The sequence below is a fragment of the Patella vulgata genome, chromosome 9 (assembly GCF_932274485.2).
Source record: "Patella vulgata chromosome 9, xgPatVulg1.2, whole genome shotgun sequence".
Taxonomy (NCBI): Eukaryota; Metazoa; Mollusca; class Gastropoda; family Patellidae; genus Patella; species Patella vulgata.
The window spans coordinates 36,383,259-36,411,151 of NC_065887.2; the positions used below are offsets into that span (position 1 = coordinate 36,383,259).

Genomic DNA, 27,893 nt, shown 5'->3' on the forward strand with positions numbered 1-27,893 from the left:
CACTATTCACAATAAAATATTTATAAAATGAGAATAACTGGGGAATATTTATAGCGGGTGTTGCGCCAGGCAGGGTAGGCTTACTCTTCCGGACACCTAGATTACCACTGTTTGTTGTGTATTTTGTACACGGTGAACAGTCCATTTGCTGATTACACTATTTTGCCTATACCGTATTTTTTAGGACTTCGAATTTTGTCTAATGCCATGGTTTGGATTGTTCGTACTTGGTTTTATTTTATTTATGGTCGAATAAAGTGATATTTTGTTGTTTGTTATTTATAAATGCGTTCGCCAATTGGCGTAAAGAAAATTATACTCATATCAAACACTCAATTATACTGACTATGAATTGAATACTTTCTGTGTCCCTAACATTACACAATGTTGTGTGAACGACTTAACCAACGTATTTCTACCGGGCCCTATTTCTACATCCCGAAATTAAACTAAGTCGTGTGGACGAGTCAACCAATGCCGTGTGGACGACACCATCAACGAGTGTGGACGACTTAACCATATTTTTCGTGTGGGCGACGTAACCATATTTTTCGTGTGGGCGACTTTGCTTAAGTAGACGACTTTTCCCTTAATTTTTTATCTCCTCTTTTCCTGCATTTCTTCGTTGGCTTAATTTTTGGTCTATATAGTATATAATGCTCCGATAGCCTGCAATCATCCTGGTGATCTTATTATACCTATATATTCAAGTTTCGTCAAAATGGGATAAAAATTGTGATCTGTAGATTGTCTACAAACCAATTCTGGACTGACGGACAGGGACGACGACAATATACGTTCACATGAAAATGTGGGCGTATAAAAATGCTAATGAAAGCTGAGTACGATTTCTCTACTTCTGGTTTAGTTGGGCAAACGATGACGTGATATTTGACCAATCCAACAAGTCGACACATTCGCGCATGGACTTAGTAAACATCCGGTTGGGGGCGACAACTGTGGCCGATTATCGAAATACTTCCGCCTTCTATTGCAGAAAATGTGTCAAGTTCGGACATTTAATCCTTGTACATGACACCTGTCAAAAACAGAACAATTTTAAATTTAATACATACTATTTATCGGTAGGAAGTTGGAGTATTTGTTAGATTTCTACTTAGCTGCATTTACTTTGAAATCCACTGACTTTGGAGACAGTAATTATTTGTTCCAAGAAGACCAAATTGGACATAACAACAAAATAATAGTTTGAGAATTGGAGAAGACGATCTAACATGGAGGTGTTAAATATTTGTTGTGTGTCATGTCAACAGTATTATGGGTGATTATATAATATGTGTTGTCACTGACACCCTTTCTCTAACGTTTTGTGAAATTTGAAGACATGGGTGACCTTGACACAACGCTAGAAGAAGATGTGAATTATAGGCGTGTAAAAGTTTTGTATGATTATAGCTATACTGACTCAGATATTGAAGAAGATGTGGCGATGCATGCCGGGGAGGAGTTCTTTCTCATTCAAGAAACCAATGACGAATGGTGGGAAGTTTGCCGAAAGAAAGACTCCAACACCTTCTATGTACCTGCTCAGTATGTCGAAATCATAGACAGTGTTATAGTTACTGATGAAAATTCCAATAAAGAAGCCATCAAAAATGTGCCATCAAATAATCAAGATGAGGGCGTTAATAAAACTACACAGGAACCCAGCAACATTCCTTCGAGTACCAAAGAAGTAATCTATGCGAATCTCGATGAATACAGGGCCAAAGCCAACATTCCACAACCTCCGGCTAAATTAGATTTAGCTGATAATGATGTTAGTTTGTATTGCATAAAATTTATTTCTCTATCTGGTAGATAATGCAGTTTATCTGATGATGTTTCTAAGTTCTAATTACATGCATTAATTAACCCTTTTATTTATAAAGAGATATACCAAAATGACCTTCATGTAGTTTGTGCACGTTAAACCCCATGCTTTTTCTTTCTTTCATAGACAATTAGCAACATGTATATCACCAATTAAACAGGGGGGATGGTAGCTGGATGGTTAGCATGTGCGCACTGTATCATAAGGGCTGTCATTGAGTCAACTGGCGCAGGTTCGAATCCCCGGTTGTACGCGACAAGGAGTAGGGTCGCCTGTCCAACCTCGTGGGATTTCTCCAGGTCCTCCGGTTTCCTCCCACTGCTAAAGACCCCTACACGCAAGCAAATTATTGATTAAAATTAAACCATATTTTAGTCCCGAAATGACCTAGTTTGTGTTGAGTGGACATTAAACCCCATTTCTCTCTCTCTCCAATTAAACAGGGATATGAATATGTTCTAGTCTAATTTTATTGTGTAAAACATTATATTTTATTTGATATATATATGTTTATTGTTTGAAATGTCTACATGTATTTTGTGTCCAGTCCATAGGTTTTTCTTGTGTAATTGTGTATGTGGGTTGCAATCCTCCTACACTTACATGTATTATGTTTTGTATATAGAATACAACATAAATAGAATCTGTTTTTGATATTAGTGTAGAGTAACAGACAATAATTTACACAGAAGAAACATTGTAATGACCAAAACTATTAGCTTACTTTTAAAACAAATTGTTCCCAGATCACAACATTCAAAGAATTTCAAATGTTTAAAACAGGATGATATTCAATCTGTACTTGAAACAATGTTATCTTCATTAAATACATGCAGCTACAAGGTACGGTGCTCAGCGGCGGTAATCCGAATTTAATTAAAACACAGGTCCTATTTCGTTTCGTTTTTTATAGTTCAAAATTTTGTTTTACTTGTCTTTTCTGCCCTAGGATCTGGAAGAGTTGTTTTGATATCGGCGTTTTGGTTGAAGTGAGGGATAAGCCAATGAAACAGTCTGTTACAGCGACTACTTGGCGTGCCAAGCACGAAACTGTGGGTAAACCACTACAAACGCCAACGCTGACTGATTAATCAATGTCTGTCTGACATCATAGGGTCAAAAGCCACTCGTTTGACACCTGACGTGACCTTATAGTACAACTTGTTAGATCTTCATGTAGTGTAGGCCATCGAAAGTATAAAAAAACGAAACGAAATATAGATCTGTATTTTAATCAGATTGTGGTAGTCTGTATTTCAAATATGCGATGAGATTGGAACATTATATATTTTTTAAAACATACAGTTCATAATTCAAATTAAAGAAAAGGATTTTGGAAGTTATTAGGTCAAATGAAGAGGAAGGGAATTTATACATGTACATTTGTGACTAGTCTACTGTGACTGTTTTATGATCATCCAGTGACCTCCATATCAATCATGACAGGAAATAACTGTTAACAAAGTTATTTCATATCTAATGTAGCCTATTTAGCTGCATGTAGAGATTGAGAGATTTTTAACTGAAACATTTGGGCTGAAATTCCTACAAAAGTGTGAAGGCATTCACTAGAACTTCCAATAAGTTAAATACATGGAGTGGGGTAGCCTAAATTTTACAAGTTTTTGAGAAATATTGTGCAACATTTGATATTACTATGTTTCAAAAACATATAACCAACATGAGTATTTGAATAATTAAAATTTTAAATTAACATATACCCTCATTTCTTAATTATAATGTAAAATTATTGACCTATATTTAATTATTATCTTATCTAGCCTTTTTGTTTTCTCTGAGAAGAACAACATTTAAGCCAAAATTAAGACACACCCCCATAATCTTAAATATAAGTTGAACATCACATATTTAATTACTTAGTGTGTTATTGTAAAGCCTGTATAATGACCTTAGAAAGGACTATTGTTTTTTTATTGCATGACTTTGTTAATATAAATAGCCTATTTTTAAATCAGAAAGGTTGTACATATCACATGAACTGCAACTTGAAAATCACCACTACTGTTGAAAGGTCATTAGTATTTAGTATTTATATGTCAAGCTAAACTGGTTTTCTTGCACAATTAAAAAAAAACTAATGTGGTAAACTTTTAGGAAATAAAGTTCTAGAATTACACAGTATGATGGATTTTATTTGTTGTGATAAGACATTAGTGTTCACACAAATATTCATCTGTTTTTTCAGATGTTTATCTTGTGTTTTTTTGGCACTTGTTATTCAATGTAAATTAAAATCAATTAAAATGAATGGAATTTTAATAGTTTTTGTCACCAATAGAAATTATTTAATATATTAATTCATTGAAATCTACTAATATTCAAAAATAAATAAAAAGATATAGTAAATCTATTTATTTAATAGATTCAGGATTTCTAAAAATTTTAAAAATGCACTAAAACAATCCTTTAATTGATTATGTAAATTGAATCAAATATTCAGGTAACAGTCTAAAAATGACTACCTGTATATTTGTCTTAATATTTAAATAGTAATTATGCATGCAACCACCAGGTACAACATGTAAGTTGCAAGTGATATATACAGGTAAAATTAATCCAGATTAAGTGTAAAAATTACAGCCAAAGTAATTGAGTGTTGTTTTTTTCATAGCCTAATTAACTTTATATAATGATATGTTCTTTCATGGAGTCATGTTTGCTATAATACTACAGTGTATGTGTAATTAGAAACTAAATTTATCTAATAAAATGATAGTCACACTATTATTATACACCTATCCCAGATATATTTACATAGTGGAACATTAATTAGTGTTGAGATGAAAACGGTTTCAATGAATATTTGTCAACACCACCTCTTCACAACAAATGTTATTCATTTTGCTATGTTGAAATTTTCCCCAGATACATAAAGACAAATATTCCTGTTCCTTGAGATAAAATGAACAGGGATGTAGATACTTGTATTAGGCATATGGTAAATTATTAAAGATGTATTAAGTAAGATTAAGATAAAGAGCTGGACGTTCTTACTACAATACATGTAGTTCAAATATAGATAATTAAAAATGAATATTTCAGCAAAGTTATGACTGTTTGAAGATAGAGTGTTGATCGGTCATTATCCTTGCAACAGTACTCGACAACCAAGATTTATTGTTATATTTTTAAATCTTGCGGTTTTTAAATCCATTTAAATCATGTTTGTAACTGTCTAAATAATCATTTATATAACATTTGAAGCCAGTATAAAGACCTGCATCAGTAAGGTTTAGCTCTTGCATAATGTATCTTTAACTGACTATTTATGATAAATATCTTTGGACAGACAATTCAAGAAAAGGTTAAAAATGTGGTGCTATTTTGAATCATTGTTTTAAATTTCCAGGTTTTATACCTTTTCTCTTTGATTATTTTGACTTTGATTCTTGTGATTCTTGTAACATATTTGGCATATGCTTTTTTTTAACTTTTACTTGTTATAAAAACTTGGTAATTTTATTTTAATATTTGCAGGGGCCTTCTGGAGAATATGCAAATTTAGCCTTCATACAAAGTTCTATCCACCCTCCATCAGTAGAACAAGGAGATTATCTTCATGTTTTACTCGAACCTTTACCTTGGGATGTTTATAGAGATAGATATTCAGGTCGAGAATTCTTTCATAACAGAGAAACAAATGAAACAACATGGAAACCGCCAAGAAAAGCACGAACTCCTACATCCCCTCCACCAGAGGTAATTATAAAAATGACCGATTGTATTGCAAGCTTATTAATAAACAATTAAGTGTATTAGATACTACATGTATGTCTTCGTAATAAATCTTCATTTGCATGTCAATAATAGTCTTTAAAAGATGATTTATTATTGTGTTCATTTTGTTCTCTTTCACTTTCTCATTCATTTATTCATGACAGCAATCTGATTAAAACACAGATCCTATTTCGTTTCGTCTTTTATAGTTCAAAATTGTGTTTTACTTGTCTTTACTACACTAGTATCTGGAAGAGTTGTTATATAACCTGTGTTCTGGTTGATTTGAGGGATTAGCCAATGAAACGGTCTGTTGCATCGAGTTCTTGGAGTGCGATGCACGGAACTGTGGGTATCATACTAGAAACATCAGCACTCATATGATCCCCGACGCAAACCTCACCCCCACCCCACCCCCAACACACCCTCACTACAACTTGTCAGATCTTCGTGTAGTAGAGGTCATTGAAAATATAAAAAAACAAAATGAAATATAGATCTGTATTTTGATCAGATTGTAATGACAGAATCTTATTATTCGGATCTTGATATCATGCATCAAGAAGATTATGGTAGTGCACATTGTGATACTGTTTACATATAGGTACATGTATCTCACATGAAATATGCTATTGATCTTTATATGTATATATGCAAGGCAGACAAATAGTGATAAGCATTACAAATCCCATGCAAGATATTACTTAGTAGCATATTGGTAAAAAAGAAAAAGGAAAAAGAAGTTATTGGTCGATACTGTAACAGATGATCGACAACACCACTAAGTCATGGTTACAACCTCGGTATTGTTTTATAATACCATTTTAGATTAGCATTTGTTTTTTTTTATAGACAATTGGAAAAACTGTTGAAAAATCCCACAAAAGAACGGCTAGTGTACCAGAAATTATTAAAAGTAAAAGTGCTATAGATGAATATCATGTAAATATAGAACATGGTGATACAATTTATACACATAAAGTTACAGAAGAAAGGGTATGTATTACACATTGATAAACCATAGATGTTATCTTTAACATCCTATTACACACCATAAATGCCTAAAGGACATATTCATTAAAATATGATTGTATAATTGTTGTAATTGTCCCAAGTCAGCCTATTAATTGCTCATGTTAACCGTTCTATCTAGGAAATCAGTTTTATAAAGATGTTAAGTGTGTAAGTGCTACACTTAATACATGTACAAAAAAAAATAAACACATTTCTTTCATTTAAGGGCTGTTGGTACACAAGCTCTAAAGTGCAATATCCAGTCTTGAGCTGATTTAAGGAAAAAAAATTGATATTGATTTGTCTCTTGTTATGTTGCACTCGGCGTTTTTTTAAGTTTATTATTCATTGTTTAAATTTATATGTTTAATTTTATCATTCAGATATTTTGTTAAGCATGTCAGTTAACAGTCCTACATATAAATGTTTTGTTATAATAAATAAATCAAGTGAGCCCAAAAGTTGAGCTGCAGAATCACACTTATTAATGTGTAACACATGATTTCAATGCCAGACACTATGACTATGTTTATATTAAAATCTCTTGACTAGAGACGGTTTGGTTGTGGTGGCAGTCACAGACTACTTTAACCTGTACATACAGTAGAATCTTTATTCAGCAGCCACTCAAGAGAATTATCATGACTGAACTCTTAGTATATTTAAGTTTTATTTCATGAAACTGTTTTTAAAATATATAATTATAAACTATTATATAAATTACTATGTATTACAATTAACAGTAATCTCAAATTACAGCATAAAGCTACTACTTCCCTATATTATATTTATCAATTATTATAACAATAGTTAGAATATATAATTCCAGCTGGCCACCAGGAAGCCAGCTGATAAAATATTTACATATGAAGAACATTATCAATAAAACTATCTGTATGATTTTTTACATTTGAGGGATAGAAGTGGATATCAGATTAACTCCATTTGAATACAGTGTGTTTTATTCAGTACAAATCCTTACCTTTCAAATGGCGATCTTTATATTAATTAGTTGTCGAGATACATGATCTCATAAGCTTTTGAAATAAGGTGACTCGGTTAAAATTTAAACATATGTGATTGTAATTCGTCCATTTTTTAAAACATCTAGAAAAAACAAATTTCTCCCCAGAATTCTTCATAGTTATCTGAACTAATTTGTTTTAATCAATTTCTTCTAAACAAATTGAAGCCTTAAAATTAAAGCTGGAAGTAGCAATCTTCTGAGATAAAACACGTTACAACATCTCAATATCTTAACACAACAGTAGTAACATTATATTCTGTAAATTATCTAGAAATTTACTGGTGCACTAGCACAGTTTATCCTGTCATCTAGTCGTTCTTTAGATATTACATACTCAAGAAATTTTATCAAAGAAAAATGTTCTTGATAGATAAAGTAAAAAAGAAAACAGCCAAAAAAGTAAAAGAGAAAATCCAACAGAGGAGGAACATAACTAATTATACTAGAGCTCATATGGCAACAGAAATTTTTATTCAGTCCAATTCACAAACTTATGCTACCATTTTAAAATCAAAATGGTAATATTTAGTTTATACAGAAATTTTGAATTTCTAAACTCCAGATGTTTGCAGGTTTTTACTACGTCATGCACTAACTTTTTGGATAGACTCAGCTTACTAGAATATACAATTTACCTTGCCATCACATTTTGAAATTGTCGCCTACAAAAACGGAAGTCAGTACTCTTATCGCATGTTTTTAAAGAATTTCAAGTTAACCCACTTTGGGAAAATGAGGTGTTATAGCAACCTGTTTTATATGTTAGCCAATAATATTTGAGTTTATTTCAGTGGAAGAAAGCTGTAGATGACAACCAGTCTGAATATTATATTAGTTTAGATAGAAATGAAACAGTTTGGGAACTTCCATCAAAGGTTGGCAGAAAAGTTAGTTTTATTCCAAAGGTAAAATATATTGTTTTGTTATACTGTATAAATATTATAAATCATTATAAAAACACCTAATTCCTTTGTCATCTAATAGTTACCCCTACATTATTATACAAAATCTGAGCAATTTAGTTTTCTTGATAGTTTTCAGAATTGCTAGTAAGAATTTTCTTTTGAGACAATTTGCATTTGTTGAATTGTGAGTTACAAATTCTTGAAATGTTTTACTGATAGAAATTAAACCAGAATTTTCATCATTTGAATTTTGAACCAATGCCTTGCAAACCATAACATATTAACGTTGCCAAGCCTCCCTACCATATTAGCCTTCCACATAGCTTAGATAAAATAATTATTGACACGAGTAGAGTTTCAGAAGGATGTTAAATGTTGATCTTTTTAATAATAGGTTGAAGAACCCGCTAATGGAGATGTAGGCGGACAAAATGACAAGTTTTCTCTCAGTTTACCCAGATCAGCTAAATCACGATCTGTACATGGTGGTGAAAAACTCAGACAAAGTTTGGAAAATGCGCTATCTAAATCATCTACGTTACCTCCTAATTTTTCACCTGCCAATCAAATGGTACGTTAAACTCTCAAACCATTCAGTTCTCAACTTATTGGAACCTCAACAGTTCCCAAAAAAGTGTGTGATTAGATTCTGTCGGATCAATTTATCAACCAACAAGGGCGTTTTTGGTCAATAGAGTCTGAAATAACGCTCATGTCAGTCATTAGAAAGACCTTTTTTTTTCAATATTTTAATTGTTCATAATTTTTTAAATTTTTTTATAAAATCTGTTGCCATACTTTGGACGATATTGATGAAAAGATGTTCTTGTATCGTGGATTAGTAGACAAGTATAGTAATATAATTTATACAAGCTATCCCATTCTTCATTATACTATTGATAAAAAAAAATGTTCTTGTGTGATTGATTAGTACTATAGTACACAAATAAAGTAATATTAATTCATACAAGCTATCTCATTCTTCATCATGCCTTTTATATGCCCACACTGAAATGTGGCTGTATATTGTAGTCTCCCCAGTCTTTCCTTCCGGCGTAACGGCGTCCATTATTGCTTGTTGATATATACAATGGCTTCAAATTCATACACAGTGTTGTTCAATGTCAGGAGACGAAGAACCCTATTGAAAAATCTTGTAGATGCTTTAGAGGATAAAGTTATCACCCGATTGACTTTACATTTCTATACAGTGTTCAAGGTCATGAGACAATGAATCATATGGATTTTCAGCGATTTCTGATAATTACTGCCAGAGTTATGGTCCTTATTTTTACCCTGATTTGCTTAATTACAGATTAATAGTGTTAAGTAAAATAGTATGTATTATTGACTTTTAAGGCTTAAAATACCCAAGTTGTGGTTGATTATCATCATTATATTTTATGTTTTATTTTTATAGCAGATTCAGTCATCAGCCTCCAGTGATAACATACCAACTAACCTAACTAAAACAGGGCGTCCTACATTTAAAGCCATTCAACAACCTGAGGTAAATATCATGTTTTCAAAACAGAAACATTATTGTATTGTATTACATTACAATATTAAGTTGTAATAGAGTTCATAAAACCATTACTATTACAGTACACTACATCATGATATTACATAACATTATTATATTACATTACATCATAATATTACATTAAATCATAATATTACATTACATCACATCATTATATTACATCATTACATTACATCATTATATTACATTTCATTTCATTTATTACATTCCATCATACTATTACATCTCATCTTTCTGTTACATTACATCATTATATTACATGATTTCATTACATTACACCATACTATTACACCTCATCATACTGTTCCATTACTACATTATATTACATTACATCATTATATTACATACCTTCATTATATTATAACATACCAACTAACCTAACTAAAACAGAGCGTCCTACATTTAAAGCCATTCAACAACCTGAGATAAACAGTGAAACATTATTACATGACATCATTACATTACTTTACAGCATAGAGCGACGGTGGCTCAGTGAGTAAAACACAGGCTCACTAACAAGGAGGTCCTGTATTTGATGCCAGTGTTTTGCAGTTACAATTACATTATACATTATATTATACATTCTCTTTCTGTCTCCATATAGTCTGGAGGCTCAGCGCGGGGGGGTGTCCATCAAATGGGCACAAAACCAGACCCAACTTTTCTAGAGTAAAATTTTGCGTAGAATACGATGCCGACTGGTAATCAGTCTGCCATTGGGGCGTTTTCGAGATATTCAGGGTCAAAGGTCAAATGAGTTCATTTGCACTGAAAGTGACTGCGCGGTCATTCTTGTATCATGAAAATAAGCTGAAAATGATCGAAAGTAATCACACTTTCAATAAAAATGTAAAATTGCTAAATTCACATTGTTCTTTGTGACCCCAGAGGTCAAAAGGTCACATTTTCCGTTTTAGCACTAGGAAGATTTAAAGTAATAAATGTCGGCGTAAAATATAAAAACTAAAGCGAAACCTGTTCTAATTAATAATAGGAACATTTAAAATTTATCTTTAGGTGATCTTAGCACCAAACGTTTACTTTGGAACGTCGAAAATGATCTTGCATAACAGAACCAAAACGCTTCGGAGCCTGTTTCAAAAATACATAAAACTGTTAAATCAAAATCTCTCCGAATTAGTTTTACAACGAATGCTATACATAATGATACTAGTTTTCTGAAAAAACTATTAAATAGTTCCATGGCTGGACTCCACCCTGCAGGCCGCGTCACAAAGCCTGCCATAATTTTCCCCGCTAACATTTACCAATACGACATATATATCCTGTGAACTACTATGTACAATGCATTCGTCGGTTTTATCTGCGTCCATGTTCCGGCGAAATTCATAAAAACTCATAAAAACTTTTAATCTCGTCGCCAGATGCGTGTTTTCCAGTCACAGATTAACGTTGGTTTTCCTAGACTGGGATTCTCGGAAATCCACGCGGTCTGCAGGCTGGAGTCCAACACTGAAACTATTCAATTGTTTTTCAGATATCTAGTATCATTATGTATAACAATCGTTGTGAAAATAAATCGGAGAGATTTCGATTTGACAGTTTTTACGTATTTTTGAAACAGGTTTCAAAATGTGTTGGTTCTGTTATGCAAGATCATTTTCGACGTTCCAAAGTAAAAGTTCGGTGCTAAGACCACCTAAAGATAAATTTGAAATGTTCCTATTATTAATTAGAACAGGTTTCGCTTTAATTTTTATATTTTACGTTGCCATTTTATTGCTTTAAATCTTCCTAGAGCAAAAACGGTAAATTTCACCTTTTGACCTCCAGGGTCACTAAGACTAAAGGTGAATTTAGCAAGTTTACATTTTTATTGAAAGTGTGATTACTTTCGATCATTTTCACCTTCTTTTCATAATACAAGAATGACTGCGCATTCACTTTCAGTGCGAATGAACTCATTTGACCTTTGACCCCGAATATCTCGAAAACGCCCCAACGGCGGACTGATTACCACTCGCCATCATATTCTACGCAAAATTTTACTCTAGAAAAGTTGGGTCTGGTTTTGTGCCCATTTGATGGACCCCCCCCCCCCCCCCAACGCTGAGCTTCCGGTCTAATATACTAGATTTGAGCATATTTGAATACAATTTATGCTCAGAAAGGGAACAAATTAAAATATGTATCAGTAGTTGATTAATGATTAGTTAATAATATATCTTAATTTATTTGAACAGAGACTATTAGCTACCACATTTAATACATGCAGATTAGCTGAGGTCGGTAAAAAGGTCAAGTAAGTATATTCTAAAGTTAAATTATTTATCCACTGTTTTATCAAATACTGGAATTCTGTAATTAATTCTTTCTTCAAAGAATTTTATTCAAAACTTAACTTCATAATTTCATTCTTTAATGCCATTTTTTATTTCTTTTAGGAAAAATTGGAGTTCTTCATATTTAGTGTTAAAACATTCAAATCTGGTGTTTTATAAAGATGAGAAAGCTGCTACCCAGAAACAACCTGGTTCACCTCATGGTAAAACAGATCAAGTTGTTAGTCTAAAGGGTGCTACCATTCAACTTAATCCCAAAATATTAACCAGCAAGAAAAATGTTTTATTGGTAAGTTAAACTTCATGGGCTCTCTAGTGAATATATTAAATTTGTATCTACCTACATCAGTGTAAAGAGATTATCTACATTTCGTCGGTGAAGTGTCAAAAGGGTGTAACTCGGGAAATTAGTCAAATACGCTTTTTTGCATTTTTAAAATCTCCTAATTAATATGCACATTTCTTTCCAAGCCATGTATCTCTATGCCAATTAGAACTATTCTGGGTATCATGTGTCCAAATGTTGTGTCTTGATTTGTGGAAACTTTGAAATGCAAAAAGTTCTATTTCTTAATCTTTAGAAACTCTTAGATACACCCTTTTGACACTTCACCGACGATTTATTGTTATTATCTTCTAATGCTGTATTTGTTACTCATTATTCAAATGGAATATGTGATATCCCCAGTAGGAAAAGGCATTTACTTCCAACTAGTATTTCCTTCAGGAGAATGCTGGCTTCTAGAGTATCTGTCATACATGTTGACAAGTATGATAAAACTGATGGTGAATTATGATACTTTTTGTATTTAACTGTTTAGTTGGCGTAAAAAAACATTTGTGATGAGAAATTGCTATGTGGCTATTGTGAGTCTTTTCCTATACAGATTGTCACTGACAATATATAGTTGACATGTACATTTGGTTCACAGAAAAATTAGATGATTGATAATTTTTGATTTGCCATGATTTGACTGTACATGGGAGCATTGGGTTGATCTGGAATATGATATTATATATAGAATTATTTACATTTATTTTCATGTTGAAGATTCTAATGCCTTTGTTTGTTTTCTAGTTAACAACATCAAATGGTAGTAAATATTTACTACAGTCAGATGAAGAAACAGTATTAAAATGGATAGCAGAATTAACTTTAGCTGCTGGAGGTACTAATGTAAGTAGAAAATCATGAATTATTTTGTTTGCGCCATTCTCAATACTAATGCATTATAACTGATTTTATAGTGTCTGGTTGTCATTTAAGGGATTTTGAATCCTTTGTACAATATAATTGAATCCCTGAAAGGCATATTGGTCCAGCACCTTCCGTAAGTGTGGTGTAAAATCTCTTTAATCCAATTTAATCCAAGCCAGGAGATAATCTATCATTGATATTGTGGTTTTGCTTTTGAACTCAAGTGTTAAATTATTATAATCAATTTATATGTTTCAATCTGCTTCTAAACTTTATACTGAGATTTTCTTTGTAATAGTTTAATAAAGTATGACTTTAGTTGAGTGAGAGCTGTGCACAGACAAAACTACATATAGTTGATTGACATTGAAGGTACATTGAAATTCAACTGATGTTTTTAAATTCATTTTAGGAAAACACTAGTCATGCTCAGAGAGAAGAAAAGAAGGGTATGTTTTTATGTTCATATTATAAATCAATGACTTTACTAATCCTATTATTATTATTAACAATTTATAATAAATATATCATACATTTTTTACATGTATTTATCTTTATATATTTGATTAATAGATCTAACAGTTTTTTTAAACAGAAAATGCTAACAAATAAATAAATTGAAAGCAGCTGACTGTCATTTGCATTTTCAGACAATATTTCATTTCTCCCGCCTTAATTCATGCTAAATGTACTCAGATGTATTTTATTTACAACTGATTTTAACAAACATTACTTAATGGTGGTATGATAAGTGTCAGTTATTCATGCATGTTTCTTTACTAACAGTTAAGCAGATAGTAGTACATGTATTCTATATTTATTTTACACATTAGGACAACCGTGATAGGATTAATAAAGAATTATTATTTGTTATGGATGGTACCTACATTTTGACAATAAATTGAATTGTTTAACCCTAAATGGTTATTTTCAATAAAAAGCAATTCATGTTACACAAGGATCTCATAGTCGTGTTTCCTATATAAAGTGGGTGTCGGCATCTTGTGTATTCACTATTACATCGGTGTAGTCATTGGACCAAACATCAGTGTTATAGAAAAGACCTTGTATTTGTATGTTTTTATACGCCCACATGGAAATATGGTCGTATATTGCCGTCGCCTCCGTCTGTGCGACGGTCCATCAGTCTGCCATCCACAATTTCTTGTGAACATTCTACAGACCACATTTATCTTCTGATTGTTTTGAAATGGATATATGTTTACATTATTGAAATGAAGTAGCCTATGGCTATTTATTTTCAGTAATTTCCGTTAACTTTTTCTGGTGTTACAGCACTTGTTTAATTTTTTTGAACCTTGTGAATGCTCTAATGACAAGTTATTCTCCAATCTCTATGAAATTGATATGCAGCATGAAATGAAGAAGCCTATTGAATTTCAGCAATTTCCATTAATTACTTCTAGAGGTTATGCCCCTTGTTTCACTTTGTTGCACCTTGTGAACACTCTAAAGACAAAAGTTATCATCAGATCTGTAACAAATTTATATGCATCACTTACTTTAGTGAAACGAAGAATCCTATTGAATTTCAGCAAATTCCATTACATCTAGGGTTATGGCCCTTGTTTTACTTTGTTCAACCCTATAAACGCCTGAAGGATAAATGTTATCATCCGATCTGTATAAAATTTATATGCATTATTTAAATTAGTATAATGAAATTTCTACAATTTCTGCAAGTTACTTCCAGAGTTAAGGCCCTTTTTCAGTTTGCAGAACCCTGTGAACCCTGAAATGACAAAAATTATAATCTGATCTTTATGAAATTGTCTTGTAAATAAATGCCCCCTCCCCACCATTACCTACAGACAAATAAATATGCGACAACCTTTGTCGATCGTTTGGACAATTTAGCTGCTGTGGGCGTATGTTTTGTTGTCTGGCAACCTATTTTATTGATTCATGTGGGATTATGTAGGAATGCCAAGAAGTTTATCAGAAGATGGCAGTACTGCACGTAATATATGGAACATAAAAACTAAGTTATTGAGTTTAATGAGAACGAGACCAGCACAAGAAGATTTAGTCAAACGGGGCATTATTAAAGGTGAAATACGCATGTTAATATCATAGTAGCTTACATATAGCATTTTGTTAAGTAGGACATAGTTACTCAAAGGTAAAATAAAGTCGCGACTTACCTAGATTTAAAAAATTTGATCAAAAATTTATAGCATTGTTTTATGGTGATTCGTTCAATATGTGACACGCTTTCGCTTTGTCTCTTCCCTCTCCGGCCACTTGTTCGACTTCAGTTTGTGGCATTGTTTTTCTTTTGAGTGTAATATATTCTGAATAGTTATAGGTAAATATTTGAATTAGATGAAAGTGTATATGTAGGCACTATTTTATTAGACCAATACTAACTTTTATTTTTAAATCTTAATTTGTATTTTTTTTCATTTTATATAGCTTTCATGTTTTTTTTTTAACCATTTTCTTTTTGTTTCAATTTGATAATTGTATTCACATGTTTATTAGTAAATTTTGAAATTCGGCATAATTAAAATGGTAGAAAAGTCCTTTGAATCTTTTATCTCGTGAATTCTCCAAAATAAATATAAATCATTTTTAAGTTCATTGTATTTTCCAAATACACAGATGTTGTACATACCATATCTATCGGCAGATTTCATATTCTGTTTATGGCTAATTTTGATTCAATGGATTATGTCATAATAAGATATGTTTTATAATATGTTACAGATTCAGTATTTGGATCAAGGTTAAAAGATTTATGTGAAAAGGAACATGCTAAGGTACCTAAATTTGTCTGTCTTTGTGTAGCAGCTGTAGAAAAGAGAGGTAAGTAGTCTTTGATTTACTTATGAAGATGGTGTCCCACAAGGGTCTAATTTTTGTAAAATTATTTTTGTATTTTGATGACAATTATCTGATTGTAACTATTTTTGTGTATGATTGAAGGTATGCTAAATCTTTCCAGAACACCTGTTTTTTTATCCTGTGAGTTCACACGACTAACATATTATTTTGAGTGGTGGTAGTAAAATGTCTTAAAAGAGATTATACAATTGATATTTTTGTAAACAGGGTTAGATCATGATGGTATATATAGAGTTAGTGGTAATCTAGCAGAAATACAAAGATTGCGATATGTTGTAGATAAAGGTAAATAAACATCATCTTCATTCTAGATTATTTTACTGAATATTCATATAATTAATCACCATGATGCATCTACTATTTTACTTTCTCGGTGAGTAAGATGCGGGCTTGCTAGCCCGGAGGTCCTCTGTTCACTCCTGGTTTTGGCTGAGAAATTTCCTCTTGTTTATACATTGGCGTGCTCGTGAAAGAACCCTTTTCAGTTTAAAAAAAGAGTAGTTACGGTAGTAGCACCACTGTCCGGGGAAAATTTCCTTCATAGCACACTGTATGTTGTGTGTCTGTCTCCATTAGCCCAGTTGGAGCAGAAAAGTAGTTAAACCCCATTTCATTTCTCCAGCACTTACCAATGACAGTTCTTCAGGGGTGTCAGGTGATTTGTTGATTTGTCAATGAAGGATTAAATACATTTAACTAAGCAGAATTTATCCGATCATATCCCAGTACAGGTTTTATCTATACAAGTATAATTTTCGATCCCAAAACATATAAAATCCATTGACAATTTTATTTTTAGCCCAAATTAAAGAGGTACTGGTCCTTTTAATTTAAAAATGATAAATTAAATCCACAGACTGTATTTGAATTGTGGTATAATCTTATTGTTACAGAGGAGTCATATAATCTAGATGATAAACAATGGGATATGAACGTATTAACTGGAGCTTTGAAATTATTTTTTCGTGAATTAAAAGAACCTCTTATTCCATTTGACATGTTTGATATGTTTGCTGCAGCAGTTCGTAAGTATTTATTTTGTTTGCAAGCGATTTAAAGTTCCTTTAATGTCAATACAGGGTATTAAGTTAAAGGAGCTTCTTAGAAAACAGGGTAAAATTTAATATAACCAGGATTTCCTTCTAATATTTTCAGAATTTTTAAAAAATTACTTAAAGTAGATAGGTCTCTAACTCAATATCATCCAAAGTCTTCAACATTAAAAACACAAATTATTTGTCAGTTTAAATCAACATTGATGTTGTGATCTTACCGGGAAAAGATGGGCTTCTGATATCCAATATTTAAGACAAAATAAACATTTTACCATTTTGTGTACCAGCACCATTTTATAACAAGGGACTCGAAGAATGAGACAGACATGTTCCACAAGTCATGTCAAACGGTAACGCCATATTCTTATCTGGAGAGCATGCACAATAAATGCTATCAGTGTAGACTGGAATAACCAGACGCTAGAGATTGCCATTCGATTGAGCCTTCTGGCGTATTTCGCCTTACATAAATAATTCGTCGAAATTACAGTAAAAACAGTAATGACTGAATGTAAATCAATTTATATTATACATTCATATTACATTATTGTATGCGTTGTGACCCATTTGTGTCAATTTCTAGGGCCCAAATATTAGCGATTTAGCTCCTTTAATTAAATGATTTTAGTCTACAGATAAAGAAGATTATTTCCTCTTTTCATAGATTATTTATGAGCAGCCACTTTGTGGAATTTCAGTGCCATAAGATTTTTATTTTTATTAGTATAATCTTTAGGTGATCTTTAGCGATTGATCAGAAACACAATCTGCTTAAATTTCGTTTCGTTTTTATAGTTCAAAATTTTGATTTTACTTGTCTTTACTACACTTGAACCTGGAAGCGTTGTTATTTAACTCATGTTCTGCTTGAAGTGAGGGGTCAGCCAATCAAATGGTCTGTTGAATCGAGCGTTTGATCTTTTTTGTGCGGAACTGTGGGTAGACATTAGCGGCAATAGAAATCAAAACAAAGCAAAAGTAGATTAAAAAATACATGGCGGTTGCTAATTGGTTAATCGAATGACTGATGTAATCGAGTCAAATGTCGCTTGCTTGGTACCTGACGTCATATAACGTGAACTCCCACTATAACTTGTTAGATCTACATGTAGTGTAGGCCATCGAAAGTATAAAAAACGAAACGAAATATAGATCTATATTTTAATTAGATTGTCAGAAACACAGAACACAATTCTTATGGGAAACAATCTTTGTGCTTGATAAACAATAAGAGGGTACTTGTCGAAACATCAGGTTAATAAAAAAAACAGTGATTGTTTCCAATAAAAATTATGTTCTGTTGATGTTAATATTAGGTCTACAAATAAATTAAGTGACAATATTTTAATTTATATTTATTTTATTTATTTTTGTAGAAAAAGAATCTTATACTGAAAAATTTAAGTTTATGAAGGAATTATTACCTGAATTACCCAGATGTAATTATGAGACCATGAAATTTTTATTTCAACATTTAATACTGTAAGTAAATATACATTGTTTTCATTATAACGAACTATCTTTAAAAGTTGCACAGGGGGTTTGGTTGGCCGAATGGTTAGCACATGCGCGCTGTATCATAAGGTCTGTCATTGAGTCAACTGGCATGGTTTCAATTCCACGGTTTTACGTGACAAGGAGTAAGGTCGCCTGTCCAATCTCGTGGGTTTTCTCCGGGTCCTCCAATTTCCTCCCACAGCTAAGACCCCCATGCGCAAGCAAAGTATTGAAATACAATTCAACCATATGTTAGTCCCGAAATGAACTAGTTTGTGTCAAGTGGACCTTAAACTCCATTTCTCTCTCTCTCTCTTGAAAATTGCACTATATAAGTGTGACTTACTTGTCTGACATGGTCTTCGGATCCATTCACTTTATCTAATATACACGTTTATAGTTTGAAATGTCAGTGGGTTTGTCTTATGGAAATTATTAATTTCTGTACTTCAGTTTCCATAGAAAGATTTTGCCGCCCTGATATTAATTTGTGTATTTTCATTTTCCTTGGATTGGCTATAAATTAGGGTTTCCGATTGCGTAAATCTTTAAAAGATGTATTTTTATTATACATTTAATGTGGACACCCCTGTCTATCTGTTAGTTCACTGATTTTAATGTTGCTCTGTATCCTTGAGATCTTGGTTGACTCGCATTCAATTCATGAATTATTCGCCGAATTGTTGCCCTTGACATTGCAAAATATTTAACTAATATCTTGTTAATGCTTTGGATTCTACATATTTCATTTGATTTATTGGTATGTAGATTCATATCATTGAGATTAAGGAGAGTCAGAAATTGAATGAACTTCCTTGAATTATTTGTGGAGTAATAACCCTTGACTTAGTGAAAATGTGTCAAGAATAGGTTGTGAGTGCATTAGAGTCATGGATTGATTTTTTTTTTCAGTGTAACAAAAGAAAGTCAAAAGAATCGAATGCAGATTCATAATCTTGCCATTGTGTTTGGACCAACATTGTCATGGAAAAATGATGCAGATGCCCAGAATTTAGCAGTTCTGACAGTTTTTCAAAGTCGTATTGTAGAATTTATGTTACTAGAATTTGATAAATTATTTAAATAGCCTTGTTAAGTATTGTCCCTCCTTCCCCTCAAATCCCTTATCTCCCCCTTCTCCTTACAGATTATCTTCAGGTCACCACTTGTTAGTGTGATATATATATATATATTTTTTAAAGCTAGATATTTGAGATATTGAATTGGAATCTTTATATTTCACTCTTTGTATTTTAGAAACCAGGTAGTTAAAGGTATTCTTGATTATAATAATAAACATAAAATTTATTGTTATGGTCCTAAGATATATCTAAAACAATAATTTGTTATATAAGAATTAAGTATGTGTTTTGATAGATAATATGAGTATGATTTGCCCATTATTTTGAGCAGTATTTAGAGAAAAGAAAATATTTTTCAAATATTTTGTTTATAAGATTGAATGTGTGACTGTCAAGGACGGATCCAGAGGCCATGGATAGGGAAACCGCACACTGTGAGTGCCGGAGGCACAAAGCACACAACGGGGGATCCTGGTGGCCTCCACCGGAATATTTCGAAAACTAGGAGCCTGGAAATGCCATTCCCAGTGAGACAAGAATCCGGTTCTAAAATAATGAATTTTAATGGGACTTTTTCAGTCAGAAATCCAGATCCGCCCTTGACTGTGATTTTACGACCATATTGGTCACTGTTACTTTAAATGTCTAAAATCTTATATTAAAATCTCAGTGCACCAGAAAGCTACCTGTCAGTTTCCTTATTTAAATTTAACAAATATAAGGGCTGCAATGTGTTGTTTACATTGTAATTTAGACAATAAGATCGATAAACCTAGGTTAGATATCATCTTGACCTCCAGGTTACAGATAGAAATGATTATTCTTCGATATTTGTGGCTTGTTAAATTCTGAATCAATGTATCATGATGTCATTGATGCATTTTGATAAGACTACTTTAAATGCATCTGATCTGAACGTCTATATTTGCTAAATGTACCTTTAATGAAATATTATAAGTTAGATTTGAGTATACAGTTCAGCCGTGGATTAAAAATGAATACCAAATATTGAATTTCTAAAATATTGATGTTTAGAAACATGAATCTTGAAAATTTTGGAATAGGACTTTTGTTTGAAAAAGGGTGTACAACACTAAGAATATTAATTAACATGTATACCTACTATATAAACTAGAATGATTATTAGGTAGTTATATTATACTATCTCTAGTTGTATTCTTCAAATATATTGTCTTTTTTACAAACTCATAGCTACTCATTGCTTTTTGAACCAAGAACTTGGTAATCTTCTTCTTGTTCTTCTTCTTATTGTGCATCCAAGATGGCTGCGATTACATCATGGTCCAGTCAAAAGAGAAATTAGTAGCTCCTGGCCCCGTGTTCACAAACCATTCTCAGACTTAAGTTAAGAATTTACTCAACTTTTAATCACTGTTTATGAGAAATATCTTTGATACAGAAACACAAAACTTTTCTTAGTTTCTTATTAATTTATTTGATACATTAAAACAAACAAAGTTTGATAAAGGACTACATTTTAGTTAATATAAGACAAACAATTTTGAGTAAATTCTTAACTTAAGTCTGAGAATGCTTTGTGAACTCGAGATCAGATATGATGAGTGAATGAGTAAGGTAATATAGATTAAGGGAATACAGTTGTTAATAACGGTCACATTACAGGTGACAATATTATTTTGTTTATTAGTGTGAGTATAAAACTTATATATATATATGCTTCCCTAATTCTTGTAAACCCATTGTTTTTTTTTTAAAACACAGCATCAATTGTTCCCTTATTTTAAATCAAATTTGGAACTCTTGAGTTAAATGTTTAATAGAGAAACAATAGGATTGTGAGAATGTGCTTCCATATTGTTGGTATAAATGATGAGGATTAGTTTGTGTATAAATTACGTAGCTGAAGCGTTATCATTTGTTAATAAATCATGCCCTATACTACTGCTATCTGATTAAAATCCCTTGCCAATTATTTTTTTTAAAATCTTATACTAAGTTATTATCTGACATTTATTTTTTTTTTTTTTTTTGGAAACAGTGTTCAGATCATGTGATCTTCTTGACCAAATCATTTGTCTGTATTGGTATACAGGGCTGTGATTTGTGGTGAATTTTAAAACCTAAGCTTGTAAATCTGATGGTGTTTGGTTTATAGTATGACGTGGTTAGTATAAATAGAACTGTCACAGGTAAAACACAGATATAATAGAAAGTATGTTAGATTAAAATGTAGTGTAAAAAAATGAAACAAAATACTTAAATACAAATCTTATATAAATGTTATTGTATGATTGACTGGGTTATATACAACAATTAGTTATGTAATACAACTGGGTTACATAACACACCTAGTTACATTATATATCGTAACTGATTATGTTATATAACACACCTAGTTACATTATATATTGTAACTGATTATGTTATATAACATACCTAGTTACATTATATATCGTAACTGATTATGTTATATAACACACCTGGTTACATTTTATACCATAACTGATTATGTTATATAACACACCTAGTTACATTATATATCGTAACTGATTATGTTATATAACACACCTGGTAACATTTTATACCATAACTGATTATGTTATATAACACACCTAGTTACATTATATATTGTAACTGGTTATATGTTATATAACACACCTAGTTACATTTTATATTATAACTGATTATGTTATATAACACACCTGGTTACATTTTATACCATAACTGATTATGTTATATAACACACCTAGTTACATTATATATTGTAACTGATTATATGTTATATAACACACCTAGTTACATTTTATATTATAACTGATTATGTTATATAACACACCTAGTTACATTATATACCATTACTGTTTATTTTATTTACCATAGCTAATATTATATGTTTTATAACATACCTAGATACCATAACTAATTATGTATTATACTCTGCAGCTGCTAATTATATATTAAGACTAGTTATGTTTGTTTATGTATTAATCCACAATCATGCTTTCTGAAAATAACTTTAAAAAAGTAGATGTATAATGTTGCTTTAAGAATGACAATAACTAAGTTATAACAGTAAAATAAATTATTAACTTTGACCTACTTTTTCAAAGTATGTTAGTTACCCCTTAGGTTTTCCAGTATTGGCAGTATAAGTTTTTTCAAAATGCCAGGGAATGCTCAAATGAAGGGGAATAACTGTTCAATATTAAACTAGGTCTAGGATATTACTAGTCAAAGAAATTTTTTTTTAATTCTATGATTATTACAAATAGAAATAAAGATTCAGAGGTTTTCCTGAAATTTCAGAATGATTATCATATGAATAGACAATATTTAATACAAATTTAATAGAAGATATTATAATTCACTGTGCTACATATAGTAGAAACAAAATGTCTTGATTACCAATATATTCCGTCTTGATATTATCAATATCCATAATATAGCATTACTACTAGTGGTTCAGTATATTTCAGTATCATTAGGAGATGAGTCTCTCTACTGTACTTTTCATTAAAATTCCAACATGCCAGAATAAAAGTTAAATCAATCAAACATACTTTTCTTTAAAAAATACTTCTGGTCCAAACATGATTCATATCAATAAATGATAACTTTAATAAATTATGACCATTTAATGTTTACATTGATTGACGTAATTCTTTTTATCTTTTTGGTACAAGCCAGCCAATACATCAATTCATAATGGTATTTTTTATACATGGATGTGCTTATTTATATAATTAAATATGTACCATAGTCTGTAAAATAAATCATATTTTTGTTATTTATTAGATAAATAGCTGATATCAAACTGTTTGTGAATAGGATCATGCAGGCACCTGAAACTATTGAACTGCAAATAAACCATTAATAATAATGATATGTTACTTGATTAAGACCAAGATGGCATTATCTCCCATTAGCTACAACCTCCCAATTTAATAAATGCCAAAAGTAACACCCATGCTCAATTGTGATTAGTTAATTAAACCCACTATAATTTAAATGATGATTTGTTATATATTATAATGATGCACAGCTTGGTAAACCCTGTTAATCTATTCCTGGCTGATGTTAGCCTCACTTCCCATTGCTCAATGCTGAGTCTAATATACTAGTATTGTAATTATTCAAAACAATATCAAGATTGATTTCTTGTTCTGTGGTGTATTTCTTTCTAAGCTTGAATGTTTATCAAACTATTGGCCATTGAAAAGGAACCTGACTCTAATAGCAATGACATTTTGTACACCTACATATTAATGTGGTCATATATATTTATATACCGGTATATCTTTGTATTCTCTTCGTCGGGTAAACATCTTTATTTTCGATTCAATATTGTCTTTGTGCTTAACTAAATATAGAAAAGAAATTCCAAATGTTTATTGATTATTCCATGTGTTTTTGCCTTGAACAATTATCACTGAAACTTTGTCTAATGTTTTAGGGGTTTTTCTGGGGGGCTGTTTAAATGAAACATTCTTGAAATTGGGATATTTTTCGTGTAGGATAGTTTGGGGCTTTTTTTTTTTAGAGTTTACATTTGGTCAGGTTAAATGCTGGTGGGTATATGTATGTATTGTTTCCCGGCAACTAGTCTTTCTAATTGTTGTTAATGGATGTATGTATGTTAATTTCCTTCTCGAGGACTGGATGAAACTGATACCAAGTTGTTATTGCTTCTTTGTTAAAATTATATGATATGGTATATTATAGATTATATTAATCCCCAATACAGATAGATTATTTTATTTTACACATTTTTGTAATTCAGAATTCTGAAATTTCATAATCCATGTAATCTAATAAAATTTGGAGGACTTTCAGAATCTGTTCACTGATAACTAAACCTCATATAAACCCTGCCCCTTGTTTATTGTATTATGTTACACAATACACAGATAACACCAGATAGATTCTTGTATCCAGCCCAATATTCTTCATGTCATAAATTCTAAGTTTATGTGATATACAGTTTTGTAGACAGTATGTAAAATTTTCACATATTGTATCTAAAGAGTTGGTTAAACTTTGTGATTTTTATCTTTCGTTTTGGGTGATAAATGCCATTTCAAACCGTTTTCAAAAGGTTTTTTTTTTTATCTTGCATTTAATCATTTTCCTTTTGGGATTTTAAAGAAGACTTGATTTATTTTCCTTCCAAATTTGCCATGCCATTAATTGCAGATTGAAAAACAGTTTTTTCTTTTATTAGAGAATTGGTAAGAAAAAAATCTGATATTTTGAGTTACAAAATTTGTGAAATATAAAGAATAATTATTGTTATTTACCTATATATGTATTATATAAGTATATATTATCAAGTGATATATTAATTATTATTATCCCTACAAGATAAACGTGTTCATCTTTTTGTTATTACATCATCCTACTCATATTAAATATATTAAAGAAGATTTTAATTGTATATATTCCTGATTGACAGTGGTAAATCACCAACTGTTATATTGCCTAATAAATTCTGAAATAAAAATTCTTGTTTTTATACGCCCTGTCTGTCTGTAATTCCATGTGTCGGTTCACATTTTGTTTGTGGACACTCTACAGGTCATAATTTTTTATTTGATTTTAAAAACTGTTGAAATATATAAACGCTACACCGTAATAATGGTTGAGTTCTGATTACATGAAAATCTGACTGAAACTGTCTGACAAAATGGCCGTCCCCTGTACGTAAATAGTGCAAAAGTATGTAATACCAAGGTTGTGGGCCCTTAGAAGTCACAATTTTCTTTTGATTATGATGAAACTTGCAATGCATGTTTATAACCCAAAAATCTCAGTTCCTTTCGATATTCACGCATATCGAATCGTAACTTCCTGAATTATGGCCCCTGATTGTACGAAAAAATCACGTTTTTAGCTTGTGGTCCCTCTAGAGGTCACAATTATTATCCGATTTAAAAAAAAAAATTCGATTATATCACCGTTGCACCCTAATTTTGGTTGAGTTCTTGAAAATCGGACCAAACCATTAAGTCGTGTTTGCAGTGTCGAAGACTGGATGATACTGAAATCAATACTTGAGAGTCATATATATTTTAATACTTGCATGAGAGTCCTGTATATTTTAATACCTGAGAGTCACATAATTATATTTTAATATACTATTCAAAAAAAGTAGGGGATATTTGATTTTGGGGGCATAATACTAAAATATGCAAGTGACTACGAAAAAAGTCACTATAGAACCTAACGGAAGAAACATTTCCAGTTAAATGTGACGCCCAAACGCACCAATAGCTACCGCATGGAATGCAGGTGATGCTTGGGATCATCATGGGGGTCCAACCCAAGATTTGCACGACTCTGACTTTGAATGTTACAGTCATTGTGGCATTGAATTCCAGGGTGGAAACGTCAGTTTAATTGTTTTAGTGACCAGAAAACAAATTTTGATATGCGTCGGCTTACCCAAAATGAAAGGTTACGTGCCCTTGGCATGCTACAGATCGGCACAACACAGGCGGTTGTGGCGCGGACGATGAATGTTTCTCAGTCTGTCATAAGCAGGCTATGGTCCAGATACCGTGATACACAATCTGTACAGGACAGACCACGCTCAGGTCGACCAAGGGCGACAACTCAAGCCCAGGATCGATTTATCCGTACCTTGGCCTTGAGAAATCGTGTCATCACAGCAAATCAGATCACCGCTCGTCTTCAAACAGACACTGGTGTGAGAGTGAGTGGCCAGACGATTCGGAATCGACTGCATAGGGGTCACCTTCGCGCCCGACGTCCTCGCGTGATCCCTTGTTTGAGAGATCATCACATTCAGGCAAGACGTCGTTGGTGTAGGGATCGTCAACACTGGGATAATCGACGCTGGAGCAATGTAATGTTTTTAGATGAGTCAAGGTTCACTGTTGATTTTTTGGACAGACGTAGGAGGGTGTGGCGTCGTCGAAACGAGCGCTTCCAAGACGTTAACGTCATCAGACATGATCGATTTGGGGGTGGTTCTGTTATGGTGTGGGGAGGCATCACTGTTACTGGAAGAACGGCTTTACATGTTGTTGCAGGGCGTGTTACAGGCCAGTACTACCGGAACAACATCTTGGCAGTCCATGTTGTGCCGTTCGCACGACGTCATGGCCGCCGTTTCATCTTCCAGGATGACAACGCAAGATGTCACAGGGCCAGGATCGTTACAGGTTACCTCCAACAACAGAACATCACCACATTACCTTGGCCAGCACTGAGTCCCGACCTCTCCCCCATCGAGCATGTCTGGGACATGCTTGGACAGAGGTTACGTCAACGTCAACAACGTCCTGCCAATGTCCAAGAACTTGCTGCTGCGTTGCAACAGGAATGGGACAATCTGGACCAAAATGACCTTAGGAGTATGCCACGTCGGATCAATGCTTGTTTGGCAAACAGAGGAGGATTTAACCGTTACTGACTTGGTTGTGATGCTGTGGTAACTTTGCTGTTTGACCCCGGGTATCATTTTACCCTTATAATGGTCAGTCTGTGCCTTACTTAGTCTAACGATCATTTGGAATAAATCGATGAATGTGAACTTCATTTCATTTTGTCATTTGTTTCTTCATCAGTTTCATTAGGTGACTTTAATAACACTTAAAAATCAAATATCCCCTACTTTTTTTGAATAGTATAGATTTCTAACACTGCTTATATTTGTGTTACTTGGTTCACTTATAATATCAACAATCGACATAGGCTCCATTGTCACCCAAACATCTCGCCACCTGTTATGGTCTGTATTTATTTTACAGACAAATAAGTTCTGATTAGTTTGATTTAAATAGGAATTTAGAAAACTAAAGAATGATAGAGTACCTTCATGTCGA

The 27,893-nt window shown here is 32.2% G+C and overlaps 1 protein-coding gene across 2 annotated transcripts; it reads left to right on the plus strand.

Annotated features, from left to right (window-relative positions):
- The first annotated feature begins 1,000 nt into the window (after positions 1–1,000).
- On the plus strand, positions 1,001–25,540 carry LOC126832300 (rho GTPase-activating protein 12). Of its 2 annotated transcripts, none has more exons than XM_050563026.2 (16): positions 1,001–1,780; positions 5,333–5,554; positions 6,425–6,568; positions 8,405–8,518; positions 8,913–9,089; positions 9,939–10,028; positions 12,266–12,324; positions 12,467–12,653; positions 13,443–13,541; positions 13,975–14,011; positions 15,505–15,633; positions 16,293–16,391; positions 16,638–16,715; positions 17,324–17,455; positions 18,862–18,967; positions 19,895–25,540. In XM_050563026.2, exons 1-16 carry the CDS (start codon positions 1,346–1,348, stop codon positions 20,067–20,069), a joined length of 2,283 nt encoding a protein of 760 aa, XP_050418983.1. In that variant the 5' UTR covers positions 1,001–1,345; the 3' UTR covers positions 20,070–25,540. The 2 variants fall into 2 exon arrangements, with proteins under 2 accessions (XP_050418983.1, XP_050418984.1); XM_050563027.2 differs by having other exon boundaries at positions 9,942–10,028.
- The last annotated feature ends 2,353 nt before the right edge of the window (positions 25,541–27,893 follow it).